This window comes from Prunus persica, chromosome G4 (genome assembly GCF_000346465.2).
Source record: "Prunus persica cultivar Lovell chromosome G4, Prunus_persica_NCBIv2, whole genome shotgun sequence".
NCBI classification, from domain to species: Eukaryota; Viridiplantae; Streptophyta; class Magnoliopsida; order Rosales; family Rosaceae; genus Prunus; species Prunus persica.
Genome location: NC_034012.1, coordinates 15,700,735 through 15,726,447, shown reverse-complemented (window position 1 = coordinate 15,726,447; position 25,713 = coordinate 15,700,735). Strand labels below are relative to the sequence as shown.

Here is a 25,713-nt window from a genome sequence, read left to right as displayed (position 1 = left end):
GAGCCATTTCTGGCTGTTTCGAAACAGCAACTCCCGACGCCAATTTCGGCCATCTCCGGCCGCCATAACTTAGGTTTTCAAGAGACAGAAACCTTCGTTCAAGGGCTTTAGAGGTGGAATTGATCGTCGAGTCAAAGCACCCGAGGCCAGGCAGACTCGCAGGAGGGACCTTCAAGAGGTCCAGCTAGCTTGGACTAAGAGTAGTAGACATGCATCTGTGAGCCACCATAGGGCAGTTTTCGCTTCCCGCACTACCTCAGTTTGATGTAGGGTTCTTGGTTCACAAGTTGTTACCTTCCTTGTAAATTGATCTGTATAGTTGCTCTGATATTGCCCTAGAACGTATTTAACTGTTGGAACGTATTTATATATGTATACTGGCAGTTGGTGTATATATTTAAGTGCTTGTTGACATGTGTAAATTTTGGGAAAAAAACAAATTACAGGGGAGACTCTGCCGAATTTTTGGTAGGAGTCAAACCTAAAATGAAGTTAAGTTTTGAAAGGAAGGGCAATTAGGTCATTTGTTCTTGACACTCGCCAGGTGTCGGACACGCATAGGGTCCGGCTCAGATTCCAAAGTGGAATTTGAGTCGGGTCCTATCAAAAATGGCATCGGCATAGAGGGCATGCTTTTATTTACACCAGAAACAGAAGTAACTAGATCCTGTAGGTTTTTACCTCCTAATGTAATAAGTTATAGAATTTGATCACGGTTCACATGTATCCAATGTTCTGAATATGGTTTAGTAGGCCATTCAGACTCATTCTTTGCCAGCCCTCCGTGTCGTTTGCTTCGCTATGTGTTTTAGTTTTAATTAAAGATATAGAAGGGAAAAGGGGGAGGAACGTGAAAAAGATGGTAGATCAAGGTGTTCTGAGAAGAAGGGAAAAAAAAATACAGAAAGCTGTATACATATAGAGGGCGGATCCGTGGCATCATATTTTTGACAAAAGTTTTGACACAATTTTTGGGCCATTAGATTACTCTACCTTTTTTTTTTTTTTTTTTTTTTGAGGACATTTCCTATTGAAAGGGGCGATAGCATGTTAAACTCACACACACAATACGGGTGCTAGGACTCGAACTCAGGACCTTGCCTGAGGGAGTAAATACTCCATACCACTACACTAGTGGATCCTTTGCTAGATTACTCTACTTTTAATGGTTGAGATTAAATCTGACATCACAAATAGTTTTATTGTTTTAAATAAACAATCATTAATTTTATTTTCTCTCTCATAAAAATAAGATAAAATAAATTTCTCTCTCCTCCCTTTTTTCTTGGAGACGTAATCTCTTTTCTTGGTAGTAATGTTTTTTACTTGGTATGTACCTCTCTCTCTCTTTCCTGGGATCAGAAAAAAAAACCTCCATCTTCTCTCTCTCTCTCTCTCCCTCCAGTAATTGCAAACCAACCGTATGAATTCTCTACTCCAATATTTTATTTTCTCCGTTTGTAAAACCTGAAATTCTTTAAGAAAACGAACCGAACAGTGAAGATTTCAAGTCATATCAATATAATCATAAATAACAAAACAAAACGTATTAGTTTGAAGAAAAATGAAAATGGAATAAAAATGGAGTAGAGAATTCATAAGGTTGGTTTCAGTTACTGGAGAGAGAGAGGGAAAAAAGATGGAGGTTTTTTTTTCCTGATCCCAGGAAAGAGATAGAGAGAGGTATATACCAAGTAAAAAAGGATACTACCAAGAAAAGAGATTACGTTTCCAAGAAAAAAGGGAGGAGAGAGAAAATTATTTTATTTTATTTTTATGAGAGAGAAAATAAAATTAATGATTGTTTATTTAAAACATTAAAATTATTTTTCATGTCAGATTTAATCTCAACCATTAAAAGTAGAGTAACCTAATAGCCTAAAAATTGTGTCAAAACTTGTGTCAAAAATATGATGCCACGGATCCAGCCCCTATATATATATAAGGTTACTCAGGCACATGTATCTTTGGGACATAGTGTGGTTTCTATGTTTGGTTTTTTTAGCAGAAAATTATTCTCCATGTCTACGAGATATCCCTTATGGATGAGCTAACCGATGCTTAAAATATTGCTCTTCATTCTTTGTATATAGTAAACATCATAGGCGTATTCTTTTACCATCCTTTTGAATGATCTTTGTTAAATGGATCATACCACCACTGTGAGCCGAGCCTAGTGGCCATTTCATGGCTAGGTTGCCCTTATACTAACCCGATCAGATATGATGCTTCGAGTATCGATAAAAGGCCTCCTAGCCAAGGTCTGACGGGACAAAGTGCGAATAAGTGCTTCGGCATTCAAACATTGACCGGACCACCGTGGTGCCTTGTATGACCAGAGGTGCATTAATGATGTACATGCATGTTCAGACCCCTGTCAAGTCAGTCGTTCCATCCGTCTGATCGCTTGGCGATGGAGAGGGATTTAATGTGCCTCCCATCCAAAGCCATGTGTCGCTTTGCCACATGATCCTTGTCAGATAGCATGGTGATCAGAACAGGCCATTTAATGTAATCTAGTCCCACCAGGAGGAAGGAAGATAAATATCTCCTCCTTTAAGTATCTTTGTCCCTCCTTCTCCCCCTATAAATACCCCTCACCTATCTCTGGACAAAGGTAATAATTATTCTCACCTGATAAACCCTACATCCTTTTCTCCATCCCTAAATAGCATATGAGTTACCCATCAGAGGGGGCTCAATTGGGATTAGCCTAGTTCGCTCATACTCTGATAACTGCTCAAAGTGTGCAGGTCTCCTCCTGAAGGCATTATTACCGGAAGATCAGATGTAGGCCCTGACCTTGACTCAGGTCCTAGCCATATACTATAAGAGAAGCATATGCGGTTTACAATCTTGATTTTTCCTTTTCCTTCAACTGTAACATTTGACATTCTTCTTTCCTCTAATATATGCATTTCTCCTTTCCTAGGATGCAGCACGATTATAAAAAAACCTCTTCCTAGGCCTTGACCATGTCCACGACCACTTTTTGGTTTGGCAAATTCAGCCTTGACTCCAAAGCTTGCTCTATGCATTCTGAATGCGTTAGCAGCTCCTCTGCACTTACAATGTCCAGTCCCTTGATATTGATCACTCACATAAGATGGGTTTAAAAATTGGAAGCGAGTTGGTAAGGGGAAAAATGTGGTTTCCTTGCTCATGCAGACAATATAAATTTTCTACATCATCTTGTTACACAAGAGTGGATGGATTTTAGCAATCATACTCAACATATTGACGAAATGGTGGTGCAATCACCACAATATGTTACAGAAAATTGGATTAGATTTACAACCACAATAGAGGCCATTAGATATCTAGCAAATCAAGAAATGACTTTAAGGGGTAGTAAATTCATTGAGTTTATAAAACTTTTTTAAAAAATGTATGTACAAGTTGAAAAAGTAGTTTTAGAGAATGCTCTTTGTGGGAACATGAATTTTGGCAACCAATTAGAAGGTGGCACGTGGATAAAGGAATATTCTATAGGTCAAATAATTGTGCTAATTAAATTCAATTTAATTAGCCAATTATCCTTAATTTAAGATTTGAATATCTTCCTAAATCAAGGATTCGATTCCTAGCAAATCTCCTTGATATTATCCTTGGTGCCACACTTACAGTCACAAATAATATGACTACCTAAAGGGCCTTATTTATAGTGCATAAGTCCTAGGTTAGATGACTACCTAAAGGGCCTTTTATCAAAGAAAAACTACACTAGATAAACTTCAATAGTACAATTAAAGACATCAACATGACGTTTAAAGTACTAATCCCAAAAAGGCAACAAAATAACATATTAAAAAAAAAAAAAACTAAACCGGACAAAAAGGGCACGAAAATATTAGCCCACATCACCACAGTTAACCATAAGCCCAAACAAACCCTACATACCCAACATAACTGAAACCTTAAAGCAACCCATGAGCCTAACCACTGCCACCTAAAGAAGCACCATTGCGGCCACACCTACCACCGCATTCGCAATAAATATGGGGAGAACATGATTTCTAGCGATCTACATGTGCATAAGAGCAAACAAATAAATGAAAACAACTACCTTGACAAAGAACAATTCGGTGATGTGCAGCAACCTTCATCGAAGATGATGTAGATCTAAATTTAGAGAACATGAGCAGTGTTAGGGAGCAGATTTGTTTGAGAACGCCTAAAAAATGTGATGGAGAACTTCAATATGAGAATAGCTTAGAAGAAATCACCACAAATGGACTTATTCACTAACCTAATAAAAAAAGGACTAGGAGAAAACAATAACTTCTTGCTTACATCATTGTGTTGATGACCAAAGAAATTTCTTTTAATTGTTGTCTCCACGTGTCATGCAAGAAGGAAAAACAAAAAGGAGCCCTTATATTAAAATTAGCAAAGGGCCCAAGACTGGGCTTTTATGAGTATCAGCCTTGCTCATTAGGGGGTTGGGCTTTGATGGAGTTATACCTTTTCTTTCTTTTTTTGTTTTGTGTGTTTCTTAAGAAACATAAGATTGAAAATCGGTCCATTTTGTTTTCTGCTCCTCTCTACTAAATGGTTCCTAAAGATTTATTTCAAGCTTAATAAGTGTTCTAAAGTTGCCAACGGGGTCTAGCCTAGTAGAAAATGACTTTGAGTTGTAGACAAGGGGTCTCAAGTGCCCATGACACCATAGTTGTGTGTGTTTTTGAAAAATCCCCCTATGTTGTAGTTTAGACTCTAAAGTTCCTCAATAAAGTTCTAATACCTTGGATATGTTTGTGTTGAAGTTAGCTCACCAAAAGATGCAAGGAAGAAGAAGGAAGCAAGCGGAAAGCAGTAGGAAGAGTTGCTGCAGTGTTGCTGGCGCTTAGGAGGACGCATGAGGTGCTTGAGTTGAGGCAGAAGGCACTCGAGAGGTGGAGAGACATTTTTTGCCCTGATACGGGAGCTCGAGCGGAATTAAGGGGTGCTCAAGCGACAGTCATGCAACCTGCATGAACCCTTAGCGTTTTAGGTTGGGTTTTCCTATTATTTTTGGTTTTCTAGCCTAATTTAATATGGTTTTGGTTTCTTATTCTTAGTTAACTTGTAACCCAAGTCCTACACATTATAAATAGGACTTTTAGGACTAGGTTAATGGGAAGAGAGGTAGACGAGAGAAAACTCAAGATTGAGAGTTTTCCAAGAGAATTCAAGAGGGTGAATTCTTGGGTGTTTACAAGGGCATCAGAGGATTTGAGCAAGGGTGAGTGAAAAGAGAGCTAGGGTTCTTGTGAGAGCTAAGAGGGTTCTTGATTGTAACCAAAAGTATTCTTACATACTAGTGAATTTCTCGGGAGGATCACCAAGAGGACGTAGGCACGAGGCCGAACCACTATAAATCTTTGTGTTCTTGTGTGTTTGCTTTACTCTCTTCATTGTGTGTGTGATTTATTCTCAAGGAGTTTGTGTGTGTGTGTGTCGTCGCATAGGCATCAACGACAAAGTCTTGGAGTATTTGTGCACAACAGTTTGCTAGCCGGCTGCCAGCGGCTGATTTCTATATTATATTATGCTATTTTCTAATTCTTTTATTAGAGTAATAAAACAGTTGCTGGAGCCTAGATCCATTTCATTTTCTAGGGCTTTGGATGAGTTATTAGCAAGGTATGACAATTATGAACACTACCATACAACTGATGAAGCAATAATATCGTAGCTTATGACAGTTGATGTTAAGAATATAAACAAACATTAAGAAAAGAAGATTCATAGCTTAGAGAAACTTCCAAGTTACCCATTAAAAAAATAAATATAAAAAAACAGAAACTGATTAATCTTGGGTAAGCAACTCTTAATTATTGATTGCCGGAAAGAAATGCCGACCAGGTTGAGAGAATATTCCCATCAGGAAAAAGACATGGCTCTACATCCTGTGTTATACATAGATGTAAAATGCCTGCTATAATCTGAACTCACCTTTACTTTCCTCATGGAGCTTCAATGGCCTTCTTTCCAGGTCCTGTTTACCTTTTCTCTATTTATGATTATGGCACTGAAAATAGTGAAGAGAGGCAAAACCAAAGACTCCGCTATAAATCTACCCCCGGGGCCATGGAAGCTGCCTTTTATAGGAAACATACACCAGCTCGTTGGCTCTCAACCCCATCATGCACTACGAAACTTGGCGAACAGATATGGACCTCTCATGCATCTAAGGCTGGGAGAAGTTTCGACCATAGTTGTTTCATCGGCGGCGTATGCTAAAGAAGTGATGAAAACCCATGATGTTATGTTTGCATCAAGGCCCCCTCTCCTTGCTTCAACGATCATGTCTTATGGTTCTACAAACATTGGCTTTGCTCCATATGGTGATTACTGGAGACAACTGCGAAAAATTTGCACACTAGAGCTTTTAAGCCCAAAGCGTGTTCAAGGGTTCCGGCCTATTAGGGAAGAAGAGGCAATGAATCTCATGGAATGGATTGCTTTGAGAGAAGGATCACCTATTAATCTCACTGAGGAAATTTACTCATCCACATATACCGTCACTTCCCGAGCAGCCTTTGGTAAAAAAAACAAAGATCATGAAAAATTCATATATGCTGTAAAGGAATCTATAAAGGTGGCAGCAGGCTTTGATCTTGCAGATGTTTTTCCTTCTGTCAAACTGCTTAATCTGATAGGTGGAATTAGGCCTAAACTTGAGAGGCTACATAAAGAAACTGACAGGATAATGGAAAACATCATCAAAGAACACAAAAAAGATAGAGCAACATCAGAAAGTGGTGAAGGTAAAGCAGAGGAAGACCTGGTAGATGTTCTCCTAAAATTTCACGAGCGTGGCAATGGCTTTGAGTTTTCTCTAACTACTGACAACATCAAAGCTGTAATCTTGGTAAGTATGTGCACTTTCTTTTCATATCATGCTTTAATTAGTCAAACCAGTTTTCAACTATACTTGGTCAAACAATAAATTTCCATCTTTCGCTGTTTTGGGATCCCAAAAATCATATCCCGAAACACTTTTCTCAACACCAAACAACACACTTCCTTGACTTGACAGCTAATTTGGTCTTCTCATCTCTAAGTATGGCACCTAATAAGCATAACAATCAGAAATCTGTTAAAAAAAAAATGTTAGCAACGATGCCAGCAAAATATGGCTTGGTCTTTCCCATCGATTTGACCTCTATGTACACTAAAATTGGATCATAATCTTGATATAGACATATAGCTGAAGAAGTTGCCAACGCCAATATGGATTCGAATTGTACATTATTAACTTGAAGTGTTGTTGACACCCTGAGGTCTGTTTTTATTATGTGTGATTGACTGAAGTGAGCATTCCACGTGTCTATTGTTTTCGTCCATGTCAATAGACAATCTTCATGAAACTTAAGAAACTCTTAAAGCCTAAAAGTCAACATCATAACATTAACTTGTAAGTCTACTTGGGTTAAGAACAAAGGTTTTTTTCTTTAATTAAGATGATAAATATAGTTTATTTTTTCTTTAATTAGAATGGTTTGCAGTTTGTAGAAGAAATTAGTCTTTAGTATTTTTTTTACTAATTAATCATTTTCAGGACATTTTTGGTGCCGGGAGTGAGACATCAGCTACAGCTGTAGATTGGGCAATGTCAGAAATGATAAAGAATCCCAGAATAATGAAAATAGTACAGGATGAGGTGAGGGAAGTGTTCAATACAAAAGGTCAGGTAGATGAAACATGCATTAGAGAGATGAAATATTTAAACGCAGTGATTAAAGAGACCCTGAGGTTACATCCTCCTGCTCCCCTCTTACTTCCAAGAGAATGCAGAGAAAGTTGTGAGATTAATGGATATGAAATACCTGTCAAAACCAAGGTCATTGTCAATGGATGGGCCATTGGTAGAGATCCCAATTACTGGACTGAACCTGACATATTTTATCCAGAGAGGTTCCTTGATAGCTCCATTGACTACAAGGGAACCAATTTTGAGTATATCCCATTTGGTTCTGGAAGGAGAATATGCCCTGGCATATCATATGGCCTGGCCAACGTTGAGCTCCCGCTTGCATTTTTGTTATACCATTTTGATTGGAAACTCCCAAATGGAAAAAATCATGAAGATCTGGACATGACCGAGGCTTTTGGTATTACAGTCCGAAGGAAAGAAGATCTGCACTTGATTCCCATTCCTTATCATCCTCCGCCTACTGAAAAATCGCACGAATAAAACATAGTAAAGTCTGTTTGTTTATGTTATCCCATGCTATAAGGATTACAATGCGTTGTAGTCTCATTATAGCAATAAAAGAATTGAGAACCGTATCAATTCATCTACTATAATCATGAGCAAATTTGAAGAGCTGCATATATACTTTTTAGTCCTGGATTTGAAAACACTAGGGTCTTTTTGCTGATTTCCTGATGTTTAACTAAATACCAAAAATTATAGTCCATAGAACAGAGAGTAAGGGACCGGACCAAACCACCAAAATCATTATGCTGCTCCACGTCTATAAGCAGTAATGCTATGAGCTCCAAATTATTTTTGGTCAAATGAAATGGCTTTTCTCTTCTCCGATATAGAAACCAAAAAAAAATAATAATATAAAAAAAAAAAAAAAAAAAACCAGAAGCCATAGGTACCTAAAACGATCAAAAAAGTCAACATGTAGGAATAGGGCGAGATCAAAAGATAACCCTATAAGTAACACGCCGGAATCCACCAGAGAAATTAAGAAAACCTCAAATATATTGATTGAAAATAAGATGAATAATTCAGGATGCTCCAATGCATTGCTTTTATACAAGAGAAACCCTAGACTTGCTATGAAAGTTAATTAGAAAACAAAAATGAAAATAATAAAAGTTTTCCAAAATATTCTAAAACTTTAAATGCTGAAAAGTCAAAGTAAACAATAGAATTTGGCTAAAATAGCCCACACTTCACAATAAAATAGTGAGTTACACTTGTCACGCCATTCTTTTCGAAACAATAGGTCATGTGCCCAATTCTGAGCTTGAGGCCCATACTTGCACAAATTGGGCTTTTCTTCCGCGACGACGTTGCTAACTATCTAGTTGTCCCTCGATCAATTTCGCCATGTCTTCTACATTTGTCCCTTCCACTTTGGAAGAACTCGACCCCGAGTTATGTTCTGGATAGAGCGGATCATCTTCATAGAATGCATACAGGTTAGCAACATTAAAAGTGCTTGAAATCTCCATGGATGAGGGCAAGTCCACAATATAAGTATTGTCGTTGATCTTCTTTAGAATCTTGTAGGGGCCATATTTGCGGGCTTGTAACTTATGATAAGTACCCACTGAAAACCTCTCCTTCTTCAGATAGACCATGACGGAGTTGCCTTCATTAAACACCTTTACTCACCTATGTTTGTCTGCGATGGCTTTGTATTTAGCATTGGTTTTCTCCAACCTCTCATTTACATCATTCTTCACGGCCTTGAAGTTTTCTGCCACATGCTCAGTTGTGGTACTTACACCATCGGCCTTGGGTAGCTTCACTAAATCAATTACACGATTAAGAATTGAAGTGTAAACCAAAGAGAAATGTGATTTTCCTGTGACAATGTGAACATCGTTGTTATTAGAAAATTCCACTTGAGGTAGTGACACAGATGCTACAGATCATGTTACCCAAAGTTCTATTGGTAACTTCTGTCTGACCATCAGTTTGGGGATGTGCGGTACTACTGCAATGAAGGGCGGTTCTAAACATCTTCCACAAAGTAACCCAGAAGTGATTGAGGAACTTGGTGTCACGATTAGAGGTGATGGATTTGGGCACGCCATGCAAATGAACAACCTCCTTGAAAAAACAGCTTGGCTATGCTAGCAGCATGATTCATCTTCTTGCATGTGATGAAGTGTGCCATCTTGGAGAACGTGTCAACAACAACAAAAATGGAATTTACTCCTCTTTGTGAACGAGGGAGTCCCAACACGAAGTCCACGGAAAGGTCCTGTCAAATATCATTAGGCACAAGCAAAGGCATGTAAAGACCAGCTGCATTTTGAGACTGACCCTTAGACACTTGACAAGTATAGCACCTTTGCACGATCTTTCCCACGTCCTTTTTGAATTGTGGCCAATAATATCGCTTAACCATGCCAACAATTGTTTTGTCTCTTCCCAAGTGTCCACTCAGGCCGCCTCCATGTAAATCTCGAATTAGCTTCTCCCTCAAGGATGTCTCAAAAATACGGAGTTTGTTGCCCTTAAACAAATAACCATCAATGGGGTGAAAATCTATAAAAGGTTGGTTATGAACGCACTTGGACCAAATCTCCTTAAAGTCTTTATCGACTTCATATAGCTCCTTTAAGAACTAAAATCCCACAACCTCTTGAGCCACTGTAACTAGTATGTTTGCTCTTCCTCTCAAAGCATCCGCCACAAAATTAAGGATACCTGATTTATGTTTAATCACAAAAGGGAATTTCTGTAGGAAGATACTCTACCTTATATGCATCTTGCTCATAGATTTCTAACTGTTGAGGAACTTCAGGGCCAGGTGATATGTGTAGAGTACAAATTCACGTCGCACCAAGTAGTGCTCCCATTGTTTCAAAGCACAAACCATTGCATAAAATTCATGTTCGTAAAAGGCCACTGGTTTCTTCTCTTGAGACAAAACTGCACCTATTCCCACCCCACTTGTATCACATTCGACCTCAAATATCTTCTCAAAGTTAGGAAGGGCTAGGTCTGGGGTGGTGCACAGCTTGTGCTTAATGAGAGCGAAGCTATTCTCTTGCTCATCATCCCACTGAAGCTTTCCCTGCTTTAAACACTCAAGGATGGGTACAGTAAGGTAGGCCAATCACTAATAGCTTGCACCTTCTTGTCATCCACATGAATGACATCCTTGCCAACAACATAACCTAGAAAGAGTAATTTATTGGTGCAAAAATTACACTGTTTTAGGTTGATGAAAAGTTGGTTTTCTTCCAAAACTCGAAGGACCTGTTTCAACTACTCCAAATGTTCTTCCTTGGTTCAACTATAAATCAAAATATCATCAAAATACACCACAACGAAAGAACCAATAAAAGGACGAAGAACCTGGTTCATAAGGTGCATAGAAGTTCTTGATGCATTTGATAAGCCAAAGGAATCACCATCCACTCGTGCAAGCCATCCTTACTTTTGAACGCAGTTTTCCACTCATCACCCGGCTTGATGCGAATCTGATGGTAGCCACCGTCGAAGATCTATCTTCAAAAACACTTTAGAACCCTCCAACACATCTAGCATGTTTTCCAACTGTGGAATTGGAAATCTGTATTTGATAGTAATTTTGTTGATTGCCCTACTATCAATACACATACGCCATGTTTTGTCTTTCTTACTCACCAGCAATACTGGGACTGCGCAAGGACTCATGCTCTCATGAATAAACCCTTTTGTACAGCAAATCTTCTTTCTTCTCTCGTAGAATGTCATTCTCCTTGGGACTCATGCATTAGGGAGACTTGCTCCAGGCACCAAATCAATATGATATTGGATATCCCTCATGGGTGGTAGTTGGTTGGGTAGGTCGTCAACAATTAACTCCTTGAACCCCTGCAAATTTTTATGCACTTATTTTGGGATTTCAACTTTCTCAAGTACGACAGCTAATAACCCTTTCATCATCACGGGATAAATTGTTTCTGCATCTTCAACGGCTTCTAAACAATCACGTTCATTTCTAACTATGGAGAGGAAATTGGAATTCGCGGCTGATTTCTTAGGTTTGCTAGAGTCGTTCACAGGAGCCATAGCAATTTTATGAGAGCCCTAATTAAAATCATACACGTTATCATGTCCCTTGTGAGTGGCATATGTATCAAAGTCTACCCAACACAATGTGACTAGCATCCATATCAATAATAACACAAATAACCTCGGACTTGTAATGCTTACAAATGGATAACGGTACCTTGCAAACTTCTGTCACCTGAACTAAAAGGCCTATCTTCACCCATCTTAAGGAATAAGTGCTTCTCTATTGGCAACTTTAAATAATCTATGACCTTTTTGGATATGAGATTCTCGCAGTTACTACCATCGATTGCACACCTTGTTGTTGATTGTATAAAAAGATCGGAAGATCTTATGCCGATACCCTTCCTCTTGTCTTGGTGCGAGTAACACCCGCTGCAAGACTAGGTTAATTACTTTGTTGCTTTCCTCATAGGAGAAATCAACTCTTTCATACTCTTCATCAGCACCATGATCCTCATTGTCATTCTCATTCGCTTAAGCCAAGTTAACTTGTTGGCGATTGAGACAATCGTTAGATTTGTGGCCCTGTTTGCTGCAACAATAACAGTGATCTCCATAAGGTTTTTCATAAGTCTTTGGAAACGACCCTTATGCCAGTATGGCTACTGTCTTCTGCTGCTCCTTTTGTGCCCTGCCATTTGTTAGTATTATTATTCCTAGGAACTTGTGCAACTTCTTTATCTTTGTCTTTTGCAGGGACATGTGAATTGGCATACTTGTTCTAAAAATTGCCAGAACTCGATTGTCTCTCATTCTCCATAACCTCCGTCTTGAGGGCCATACTATTGGCCTCTTGCACAGTCCAGAAAGTCTGCAACCCAATTCGATCTTGGACAGAAGGTTTAAGCCCATTCATGTACCTTGCCACTTGTTGACTATTGATTTTATTTAGGCTATTACGTTCTGCGAGGCGCAAGAATTCAGATGTACTCTTTGCCGCCGTCCTATGGCCTTGGATGAAATTGTAGTAAAGGTGGTATAAATATTGCTTAAGGTTTGCCGGGAGGAATCTGTCCATCATTAATTGCTTCATCCATCGCAAAGTGAGCACATGAGCTTTACGTTGCCTTTGGCGGGTCTTTTGTAATTGATTCCACCATACTGTAGCACTTCCTTTGGGATGAAAACCTATTAGCTTCACCATCTTTGCCTCAGGAACTTCCATAAGTTCAAAGAACCTCTCCACTACAACAAGCCAATCCAAGAAATCTTCAACTTGTAAGTGCCCAATGAAATATGGAATTTCAGTCTTTATGCAATAGTCTTCTTTGCGTTGGATATTGGGTTGGGCATGATTGTCATGAATTTCTTCCTCTGACTCTGCATCGCTATCTTCTTGACAGGGCACCATGGGGGAAGTTGTTCATTACACCGTTCTTTTCCTTTGTATTCGTTTGGCCGTGCTTGGTTTCCCAAGGCCAAGATCATCTGACATAGACCCTCGATTGATGTATTGAATTCAGCACGAGGGATTGGTTCCCCGTCTCCATGGGTCCTATCTTCTTCGTCTAGACGAGCCATTGGAGGTACTTTGAGTCAGGCAAAAACCTAGCTTCAATACCAACTTACGGAACGAGATATAACATGCCGGAATCCACGAGAGAAATTGAGTAAACCTCAAATATTTTGATTGAAAATAAGATGAATAATTCAGGATGCTCCAACACATTCCTTTTATACAAGAGAAACCCTAGACTTGCTTGGAAAGCTAATTAGAAAACAAAAAGGAAAATAATAAAAGTTTCCTAAAATATTCTGAAAACTTTGACGCTGAAAAGTCAAAGTAAACGATAGAATTTGGCTAAAATAGCCCATACATTAAAACAAAATAGTGAGTTGCACTTGCCACACCGTTCTGTTCGAAACGATAGGTCATATGCCCAATTCTGAGCTCGGGGCCCATACTTGCACAGATTGGACTTTGCTGTTGTGACGACGTGCGTGCTTGTCCAGCTGTAGCTTGATCAACTTGGACATGTGTTCTACATCATTTTGAATAAGGTCACTTCCATTGTTTTGTTTCCCATCACGACATTGTTCTTTCCTAGGTTGATCAAGCAGGATTCATAAGAAATAACCGTGGATGTATTGAGGCAATGTTTTCTAGAAAAAAAATATATATATATATTGGCGTAATGGAAGACCAATTTCCAATCTGGATTTTTGCCAAAAAAGAAAAAGAAAAAAAAAAGAAAAAAAGGAAGACCTTGATATATTTTGTTTTTTGTTATTCTGTAGGGGGATTATTATATTAAGTTGTCTCAAGATTGTCTCATATGTAATTCCAACCCGGATGCACTTGAGGGGAGAATGGGAGAGTTTGACCCACTTTTCCACTGTGGTGTAACCCGTGTGCATAAAATGGGTAGTTGGTTTCCATACAAACAAGATTTATTAACTGATTTTGTTTTTAATTTTACATTTTTAAAAAGGCTTAATTGCACCAATGCTCCCTGAAACTTCGGTCAAATCCCATCTTAACCCCCAAACTTAAAATGACTCACTTTTATCCCTTGACCGAGGTTTGGTGATCCACGTTGCTCAATGCCATCAACTCCGTTTAAAAGTCTGTTACTTTAATGACGTGGCAAACGGAGCCCATCCACATAGATAAAAAAAAATATAATTAAATAAAAACATAAAAAATTACATATAAACAAAATAAAATTTAAAAAGTAACAAAAAAAAAAAAAAATTAAAACAAACCCACCACTCCTCTTCTCCCCTCCTCCCACCCCCCATCGTAGAACCCAGAATCCAGCCCCACAGACCCCTCTCCCATCATCCCCAACCCCGAACCTCATTTCTTCTTACCACAACCCGCAAACCCCGTTCATGTGGTCCCCATGACCATCACCCACAACCCACCCTGCAGAGAGCGCCCCCCACCGCAGAAACCCATAACCCCACCCCCACCCCTCCCCTCCCCTCTTTCTTTCTCTTGCACACATAAAATGGAACCCGTCGCAGCAGCACGCCCTAGATTCGAACGCTACCACCATCCCAACCCAATGTCCAACATCGCCATCCTCTCTCTCTTGATCTCCGACCAACCTCGAAACCCAACTTCAAATCTGAGTTGTTTGATGTGAAAACTGAAGACAGTGATGGTTTTACAAGTTCAATTGCAATTTCAATTCTATCCCTCCTTATTCACGTTCCTAATTACCTCAAGTTTGATGTGTATGATTTGGAGCTTTCTAGTATTCAATGTAACTCAGAATTGAAGAACAAAGTTTGAATTCTTTTCTTTTTTAAAATCAGAACAAAGCTTGAAGTTAGGGGTTTAAATCTGTTTTGGGTTGGGGCCTGGTGCTAAGTGGACCAAAGTCTCTCTTGTTTGGAATCCCTGGCTTCTAAATTAATTAATTATTACACTTTATTTGTGATTTGTTTCTGTGTGTGCGAGAGCGAGAAAGAGAGGGAAAGAATGACTTGGGGAATTCCATGGGCAGTGAGGGTGGTGGGGGAGTCAGAGCTGGGGGATGGGTTGAGTGGTCTGTTGGGTGGATATGGCTACCGTGAGAACATTGTGCAATTATCGTATTATCTTAATTTAATTAATAATTTCATTCGAGAGGTCTTGAATACTCCCACCCCACCAATATTGTTTGTATTAAAAAAACACATCATGTTAAATAAAAATGGTTAAATACTAATCCAAGCCATGCTTCATGATTTCGACCCAAAAAAAAGGTCATGCTTGATGATGTGCTTATAGCCAATTTACATTTCCCTTATATTATGGAATAAAGGTGTAATGACAATCAATGTGAGATTAATTAATCTTGTTTACAATTGGATTTTTTTGTTTCTTTTTTTTTGTTTTTCTCTCTGTATCTTGAATTGTTTTTGTCCTTTGATTACATTTCTTTGGTTGAAGATTTTCTTGTTCTTAAAGGAAAGAAGTAGATATTGGTTTTACAGCCATGGTTGTGGTGGGCTGTAGCTTTAAAGCTTTGAAGAAAAAAAAAAAAATTACCTATGTCTATATGGCCCACTAAAGTTTGCTGCATTTTGCTTTGATCCAATCCTCCAATCAAATTGACTGAATCATGCAATTGCTTAGCAGCCTTGGTTTTGTTTTTTTATTTTTATTTACCCTCGAAGCATGCAGCCTTTTGGTTTTTTTTTTTTTTTGGGCAAAGTCAATAATCCTTTTTTCCCTCAAAATAAAAGAGAAAGCTTCTTAAAAGCATCTTCAATTGATGTGTCAAAAGTGCCACATAGACCTTTAACGGTTAGAAATAACATCTTACATCACTTCAACTGATGTGTCAAAGCTGATGTGGAATGAAAGCTGGAGGTTGAGATGTTATTTTTGACATCCCAAAAGCTAGATGTTAAATGAATATTTTATTATTTTCTTTTCTTTTTAATTAAAAATAAATCAAGAAAAATGTAATAAAATAATAATTTAATTTGATATATCGGGTGGAGTGTAAAGCTGTGTAAGATGTCAAATTGCCATATCAGCTATCAAATTTAAATTTAATATTTAGTATTTGACATATCCTTTGGAGATGCTCTAATATTGTGGTCAATAAAAACCCTTCCAAGTCTTTCAACCCATAATTACAAACGACAGTTGGTAATTAAGGCTCACAGGCGGGAAGATGCTTTTAAAAATGGAACAGTAACTTAATTATATTATTCTTAGGTTCACAACTAATATAAATGTGAAACTTAATTATTTATAATTTTTCACTTTGCATTTGTCATATTTGGTTGATGCCAAGAATCAAGAAACTTGAATAGGTACACTTTCAATTATATTGTTGAACACATTAATTTTGATAATGTGTATATTTTTTTTTTACATTTAATATGTATTTGTCTTATAAAGTTTATTGAAAATTAGTCAATGAAAAAAAAAGAAAAAGTTTAAGCTAAAAATTTTAGCTACCCCGTTCATCCAAAAATTCCTGGTTCTGCCCTTGGTTTTTAGCTTAAAAAGATAAAGGAAAAGCAATTTGATTTTTTTTATGCCACAGGGTCTATTTCAGTTTTTATGTTTGGGATTTGTGGGCGATAGGAAGGAGAGTGTTTCCGTGGAACTAGAAGAGTTTTTGTTTTGTTTTGTTTTGTTTGTGTTTTTGGTTTGAAGAAGAAGGACAGTTAAATGTTTGTAATGTTTTTTTTTATGTAATTTTCATTTATTACCATGTAGGTCATTATGTGTTAATTTCTTAACCTTCGGATTAAACTGTAATCATATGGCAGACTCACATTAAAAGCCAAGCAGATGTTAACAGAGAAAATGAAAGTAAAAGATCCTGATTCGAAAAAAAAAAGAACCAATTTTAACAAAAAAATAGTATATTTAATTTTATAATTAGGGTAGGTTGTTCATAAACAACCATAATAAATGCAATTCTCATGGCATGAGAAATGCATACCCAATGAGGTTCGAGGCCCCTTCATGGCTTGATATAGGTACACCACACTCCTAAGAACCTGCTCAGAAAATATAGGAATGAAATATAACGCCAATTCCTAAGCTCACAAACTAGGTCCTTTGAGAAAGAAATTTTGAAGCCCATTAGGGACGGAGCCAACTTCAGGCCAGAGCAGAGGTGGCCCTAGCCCCTCCAATGTTTTCTAAATTTTTACCAATCAAGGCAATGTATTGTAAAATATTAATAGGATTTTGCATGTCTGAAGTTATTAGCCACCAAATAAATTCATTTTGGGTAATAATGTGAAGTTATATTGGTTTTTCTTTGCTTAATTTTTATCTTTCTCTTGTTAGCGTGACTTGTAGATATTGACTTACTTTCCTTACACACTAAGAATTCCTATTATAATTGTAATTGATTTACTTTAATTCCTGATTTCCTACTGTAAATGGATTTAGAAATTTATTATTTACTTGCCCATTCAGGTTTTGTTGTATTATAAATATGACCTCCTACAAAGAGAAGAATACACAGAAAATTCCCACAAACAAATATTCTCTCATAGTTTTCATATTTTAGCATGGTATCAGAGCGGCGATCTTGGGATTGCTGACTCTAGTTTCTAAACCTATGCATTAGTCAACATAAATTTAGAAGAAACGTGATTCAGGGATATGTTTGATATATTTGTCTTTTCTATTCAATGGAACATGCTGTAAGAGCATCTACAATCATGCTTCCTTTTTTTAAGTTAAAATTTAATTAAAAACACACAAAAGTTAGGGAGTCATAAATATTATAGTTATTTTTTAATTCAAAATGATTGGTTCATCTCTATGTAAAAAAAATGTTAAAAAGTAGTTAGGATTAATTAAAAGTTTAAACTATGCATAAAACAAAGCAGCATTAAATTATAGGGAGCCACTAGGAGTCCTGAAGGTCTCCCTTTTTTAGAGCATTGACAATGGGCTCCCTAAATCACCTATTTACACAAATTTTAGAGAGAAATTGAAAAAATATACCTCCAACCATGCTTTCTATCCATCGCCAGCATGATTGTAGACGCTCTTAGGAGGTGGATAGGGAGTATGGTTGAAGTTGTACTTTTCCAATTCCTCCCTAAAATTTGTCTAAGAATGTAGTTTAAGGAGCCCGTTGTGGATGCTCTAAATATCTTAAATCTTGTGGACATAAGATTTGCTTACTTGGCCACATTACTGAATTTGTGGACTGTAATCAACAATAGACAATTGATATCCTGCTTCCATAATGTCTTAATGAAATTTAAGTCCTAATATTTTTCCCAATATGTCATACTTGCCTCGATTGGTTTACTTATATTGGTTTTTATTATTCGTAAGGTGTTCTATTTTATAGAGCATCCCAACAGAAACATATTCGTTTTTATATCCAACAATTATTATTAGTTCCTGCACACAGAATAATAATAAAAGAGTCATTAATTTATCATTTTTTTAATAGGTGTTCACCTGATATTTCATCCAAAAAGTCCGGGGTGATCTTATATATGGAGCACCCTACAAACTTTTTATTTGTGAAGCACAAACACAACAATACCACCTAAATAATTAAGAAGTGGAATAAGATGTTAAATCTCCTGAATGAAACCTTCTCAAGCTTGTTGCAACCTTTTTCCTTCAAGTATTTAGCACTTGCAATTTTCCTCATCCTTACATACAAATGGTTCTCCACTTCCGCAAACTCATCACCACCTTCTCCACCAACGCTCCCTATCATTGGAAACCTTCACCAACTAGGCCAGCACCTTCAGCGCTCTCTTCAAACCCTAGCTCAACGCCACGGGCCACTTATGCTCCTCCATTTCGGAAGTGTGCCGGTCCTAGTTGTCTCCTCAGATGAGACTGCCCGCGAGATCATGAAAACCCATGACATCACATCACATTCGCCAACAGACCCAAGAACACCTTCTTCAAGAAGTTTTGCTACAACTTCAAAGACGTGGCCACGGCTCCTTAAGGTGAGTATTGGAGGCAGATGAAAAGTATATGCGTCTTAAATCTCCTTAGCAACACAAGGGTTCGTTCTTTTCGTGCCGTAAGAGAAGAGGAAACTAAATCCATGATCGACAATATAACTAAGCACTGCTCCTCATCCCCCTCCTCAGTATCATCAGCGTTTAATTTAAGTGAAATGCTCGAGACGCTTACGAATGATGTTATCTGTAGAGTGGCTCTTGGGAGGAAGTACAGCGATGGCGGGGAACGTGGGAGGACGTTTAAGAAGCTTGCCAGGGAGCTGACGTTGGTGATGTCGCGTATCCATATTGGAGACTATATCCCATGGCTTGCCTGGATCGCCCGTCTCAATGGTTTGGACGCCAAGTTTGACGATCTGGCTAAACGGTTTGATGAGTTTTTAGAAATAGTTGTTCCAGAGCATATGGATGAATTTCGTGGTCTTACCACGAATGAGGACCAAAAGGATCTTGTGGACGTTCTGCTTTGCCTTCAGGCTGATTCTCCTATTGACAGAGTTAGCATCAATCATCTTGGTAATTAACTCTCTCTCTCTCTCTCTCTCTCTCTCTCTCTCTCTCTCTCTCTCTCTCTCTCTCTCTCTCTGTGTTACATGCATAGTGGTGTTGGATTGTCTTATCTTTTTCACGATAGTAATGATAGAATTACTCAGTTTGTTCAAAGAATGATGTTACATTATGATTGTTATGTGATCATATCTAAAGAAATAAATAAGTTTAACCAAAATTGAACCATATCTGAAATTTTTTATTGTCAAACTCGTGCTAGCCAGCCAAGAAACACAAAGAAAAAGATGTGTTGTGTGACAAGAGACTAGTAATATTAAAAAGAAAATATTTGTAAAAAACTAATATAAGTCAAACATTTTGGACTAACTTGGTATTTTTTAGGTTTATTTATTGCTATGCCTCTTATGTTGTTCCAAAAATTTCAATTTGCCCCGACAGTTTCAACTGAGTCAATGTGCCCATTGTGCTTTTATTTCATGTCCGACATTCCCTCATTCCATCAATTTCTTTGGTAACACCATTAACTTGTTGACTTGACATGGGTATTTTAGTAATTTTAGCTATTTAAAAATTCAACTTATATTAGATTGTGGTGTTCTAATATTTCTTTGAAAAGCAGACATGGGCTTAGCCAAGTTGGCTAGAACGGATGCGCTCCCAATTCTTTGGGTTTTATATATAATTTTCCATTAATTTTTAATCGATTTTTACCCTTAAAATTCTTGTAGGATGTGTTTGTTGCTGGCACTGATACCACATTTACACTCCTAGAGTGGACAATGTCCGAGCTTTTAAGGCATCCAAGAATCATGGAAAAATTGCAGAATGAGGTACGAGGGATAGTGGGCAAGAAAACAGACATAATTAGAGAGGATGATTTGGTTGGAATGCACTACATGAAGGCAGTTATCAAGGAGACTCTTCGCCTACATCCTTCAGTTCCATTGCTATTGCCCAGGCTATCGACCCAAGATGCACAAATAAATGGCTACGACATTAAAGCCAACACACAAGTTATAGTGAATGCATGGCAAATTGGAAGAGATCCAAAGTCATACAACAAACCAGAGGAGTTCGAGCCAGAAAGGTTCTTGGACAGTGCCATAGATTATAAAGGCAATTACTTCCACTACATTCCATTTGGGGCTGGCAGAAGAGGTTGCCCAGGAATTCAGTTTGCCATGGCTGTCCAAGAGATTGCTTTGGCAAATTTAGTGCACAAGTTCGACTGGGCGCTGCCCGATGGCACAAGAGGGGAGGACTTAGACATGACTGAATCTACTGGAACAGGCGTTCGCAGAGTATATCCCCTTAAAGTTGTTGCTATTCCATATTCGGGCTAATATAATGTTGGTGTATCCGAATTAGATATCGTTTATTCACAATAAATAAGAAATTATCATATCTTACGCTATTATTTAGTAATCAAAATTTGAAATAATGGTATTAATATAAATATGTATTTATGTATATATATGTATCTATTAAGAAAAGTGTGGAATTACTTATGGGCCCACTGACGATCTAGTTGTTGAAATATCCATTGTTTGGTGTCTAATAAACTCTCACTTTGTCTTTTATTTATTTAAAGAATATAATTAAAAAGGGATGCGAAAAACGCATAATTACCATAATTTTATTACCTGATTTGAGTCAATCTTATTATATGTTAATGCATATACGCATCCAATGTATTAAAGAATATAAAAATAGTCGTACCTACCACGCATGCTACAAATAAACCAACACTTCCGTAAAATAATTACAATAGCTTATGTTTTTTATATTTTATGTTTTCCTTATTTTTGGTCTACCTGTAATCTTTTATACATTATTTTTTTCTGTATTTGGTCATCATATTGCACCCATTATTATGGATTCAAATATTTTTTATGTGGAATATATTTTTAATACATTCTGAATGATCCTTTGTTTCATTTTCTATGTTGCAAACTGTGAACTCCAAAATTTTGTTTGGGTTTTATTTTTTTGTTTTCAAAAATTCAAACCTTTGAATTGCTTTGGTGCAGATCTTGAGTTCTTCACATGTACCGAATGCGTCGTAGATATCATCCATTATTAATAGCAGGGCCATCACTTTTGTGAGAATTTTTCTCCCGACAAAGTATTGGGGCTCAAAATAGACTCCCACTGAAGGAACACATGCATTTAATACTTAGGAAATGAACTTTAACCATAACATATCAGCAAAAACATTCTAAATGACGAATTCATTTTGATTATACTAGTTGAGCTAAACCTTTTTCATTTTAAACCAATTATCTTACCCTAGTCTCTTTGAATACAAATAGAAAAAGGAAAAAAGGAATGGACCTTTAACCTTGATGACCTTTTCTTGATTTCTCAAGAATGAACACCATTGTTGGAAAGTCTGATTAGGTCGGTATTAAAGGTAACCCAACCCAACTAAGACCACATGATATTCTCTAATAGACTCGGCTCACAGTGATGATATTAGCCATTAACATTATTATATGTTAATGCATATACGCATCCAAGGTATTAAAAAAAAAAAAAATAGTCGTAGCTACTACTACAAATAAACCAACACTTCCGTAAAATAATTACAATAGCTTTATGTTTTCCTTATTTTTGGTCTACCTGTAATTTTTTATACATTATTTATTGCACGCTAACCCATTATTATGGATCCAAATATTTTTTATGTGGAATATATTTTTTATACATTCTGGAAGGTCCAAATATTTTTTATGTGGAATATATTTCATTTTCTATGTTGCAAACTGTGAACTCCATTATATATATAAAAAAAGGTCAATGGTGGATGAAATAGCAACACTCATTAAAAAAACAAAAATAATCGTACCTCTCACGCATGCTACAAATAAACCAACACTTCCGTAAAATAATTACAATAGCTTATGTTTTTTATATTTTATGTTCTCCTTATTTTTGGTCTACTTGTAATTTTTTATACATTATTTATTTATGTATTTGGTCATTATTTATTATGGATCCAAATATTTTTTATACATTTTCTATGTTGCAAACTGTGAACTCCATTAAAAAAAAGGTCAATGGTTGGATACCGTGAAAAGATGCGAACTCTAGCAGGGATCACAAGTTTGGTCATTATTTATTATGGATCCAAATATTTTTTATGTGGAATATATTTTTTATACATTTTCTATGTTGCAAACTGTGAACTCCATTAAACTAAAAAAAGGTCAATGGTTGGATACCGTCAAAAGATGCGAACCCATTAGCAGGGATCACAAGGTTGGATACCGTTTGTCGTCTTCAATTATTGCCAATCAAATTTTAGATGCCACTATATATAAACTAAACTGGTTTCTCTCATACAGTATGTAGCCAAAGACAACTTGTAGATAGCCATGTAACCAGTTTAATAGTTGTCATACAACGGTATGAAAAGGTATTAAATGTTTTCGAAATGCAATTTTTGGAGAATTGACTTGAGATAATGCCATAATAGTATTTCTGGTACAGAAAAGTTAAAGCTATGTAGGCTAGGCATTTTAAGTTGGGTCAATCATGACTCATATCCAACTTAAAATGATCCATGTGAGTCATCAAATGGGTCAAATCCATTAGCCTTCTTATTGAGCCTCCTGGGCCTTTGTGGTTATGTAGTTACCTACAACTTATGCTACAAGCCAATGGGCCTTGAACCTAAAATCCAATTTTGGGCCCAATAAAATTCCCGAGTCTTGATTAATTAATTAATCTTTGTTAACTAATTAATTCTTACTCATCATCTTCAAATTATTTTTTTCATTTCTCACCTTTATGGGTGTGCGATCCATTAGGTTCTAATTGGCGAGGCAGTGGTCAATTCATACTCTTAATTGATTGTGAATTAAAACTCTTTTTTAATTCTCCCTACTATGAGGACCAAGTTATGGCATGTCCTCAGGGCTTCCACAAACCATGAATAACGTCTAGCAATATGTCACGGCTACCCAAATCAATGTAGAATAAGGTGGAGAACCTGTAGTTGGAATTACAATGTAATACGCTCCTTCTCAAACTCAATGTTCTTGGTCACATCATTACGGTATGGAAAATATGTCAAGCCCCTAATGTGAACTCAAAGCTTATATGATTCATACAAGTACGATTGGAATCACTATTCTCAATCATACCTAGTGCTTCGGCCGAAGACTCCTAAATCATATCGTCACAGCATTCTCCCTCTTTACTGAGAGTAGAGATCTGTTGTTGTACACTCACATACCTCCATGAATTGATCATGAACCCCAACCATACCTTAGAGTCATGCTCTCCAGGGAACTCAACTATTTTGTAGTGCCTCAGGTCGAGGAATAATTTACATTATTACAACTATAAAGATTTTGTTTGATATGTAAGTAAAACTTCCATACAAGATCTCTCGGTTGATCACATTCAATGAATTTACTCTCTAGTAAACACCCATACGCTTATCTTAGTGTCTCTACACAAATGACTTGAGACCAATCATCTTCTCAATTGAGCAAATACAATGTATACCGATATTTGTGGATTGTCAATGCCCAAATGAATGATCATATGACTAGGAACTCTTTAGGGAGTGAGTTAGAGGGAAAGGACTTATAGACCTAACTTATTTAGATCTCTTTACGCATCTCATAGCCCATGGACTTGTCATTTAGGTAGATAACTATTAATGAGACTTTTACATAAATCGATGAAATTGCCCTTACGATTTACTATAAAGGGTAATGAAATATCCTTAATGAAATTGGTACTTAGGTGAAAATGGGTAAATTAAAAGCTAATTTAAAGATTTAACAACTACACAAAGCTCAACTTAACCTGAGATCAATATGACTAGTCAACTGTTAGTCATAAACTAGCAACAATCACATACACGGAGAAACAACCAATATCTGCAAATCTAGAAGATCACTAGTGACAACCTAGGCACTCAGAAGGACCCGTCAATCTAGGCATCCCCTGTGCTAGCAACAACTAAAGTGAGAAGTGTGTGTGAATACATCAAGATCAAATATAAACAACAACATTCAGATGATGACTTGTCAATAGCAAGAACACAACACCAAAAAAAATGAACAACGAACCCAGAAAATTGTTCACATAGAAAGCCACCATTGGGAAAACTAGGAGTCATCATATGACCAGGCAATTCATTAAGCAAAGAAGATTCTTACAGAGAAATCACAACTAAGCTCAAGGAAACCTATATTTATTTAGGAAACAAGCTATACCCTACTCCATGCAATCTTCTTTTCCAAACTTAGCAAAGCTTGCAGCTAATTCTTCAAAATAAAATGATCAATTTCTTTAAGAAACCATACTCTTGAAGAAATCAATCTTGAATTTGTGTTTGATTTAGCTAGATGTAGATTTCATTTTCAAAGAAGTTTTCGAAAACAATTTGAAAAACTCATTTGTGAAAAGATGAAAAAATACTCCAAAGGAAAGGAGAGCAAAGGAGGAAAAACTCACAACCTCTCAAAAACACCTTTCCTAAAGTGACGATTACCTCAAAGAATGGAGGGTCCATTTATCGAAAAGAGTATCAGAGAATAAGACAAAATTCTTTAGGACCCAGCTGGAAATGCAAATGAGCTGGCAGACCTCATCACTACTAAATTCTACTATTTGTGCAACGACGATAAATTCGTCGCTCAAGAAACACTTGAGCGACGGAAAAAATTATTTTCTCGCGCAAACTATCCAAAACTTGTGCGACGAAAAATTTCGTCGCTCAAGAAAACTTAGCGCGAACAAAAACGTAGTCGTAGCTCAAAGTGAGGAAGAAAAATGCGGGTTTATTCTTTTTGGCGCCAAATACTTGCGCGACGACACATACCGTCCCGAAAGAATCCGTAGCGCGACGGTAATCGTTATCGTGGCATAAAGTCAGACAAAAAACTGCCGTTTATTTTATTTGGAGCCAAACACTTGCGCGATGACAAACGTTATCGTCGCATAAGAAAATCGTGGGATATTTTTATTTGGCTCCAAAAACTTGCGCGACGGAAATTTATGTAGTCGCGTAAAGTTTGATG

The 25,713-nt window shown here is 37.1% G+C and overlaps 1 protein-coding gene and 1 pseudogene across 1 annotated transcript; both read left to right on the top strand.

Moving 5' to 3' along the window:
- Positions 5,638-8,593, top strand: LOC109948840 (cytochrome P450 71D11-like). Its single transcript, XM_020562558.1, has 2 exons — positions 5,638-6,856; positions 7,547-8,593. The coding sequence occupies exons 1-2, from the start codon at positions 5,951-5,953 to the stop codon at positions 8,180-8,182; spliced, it is 1,542 nt and encodes a 513-aa protein (XP_020418147.1). The 5' UTR covers positions 5,638-5,950; the 3' UTR covers positions 8,183-8,593.
- LOC18780080 lies at positions 18,723-21,209 on the top strand (annotated as a pseudogene).

What these genes read in the sequence shown, in the direction of transcription:
- LOC109948840 (XM_020562558.1), top strand. Translation starts at nt 5,951, where the DNA reads ATGGAGCTTCAATGGCCTTCTTTCCAGGTCCTGTTTACCTTTTCTCTA. An exon ending in ACATCAAAGCTGTAATCTTG is followed by an intron (nt 6,857 to 7,546) that starts GTAAGTATGTGC and finishes AATCATTTTCAG; the next exon opens with GACATTTTTGGTGCCGGGAG.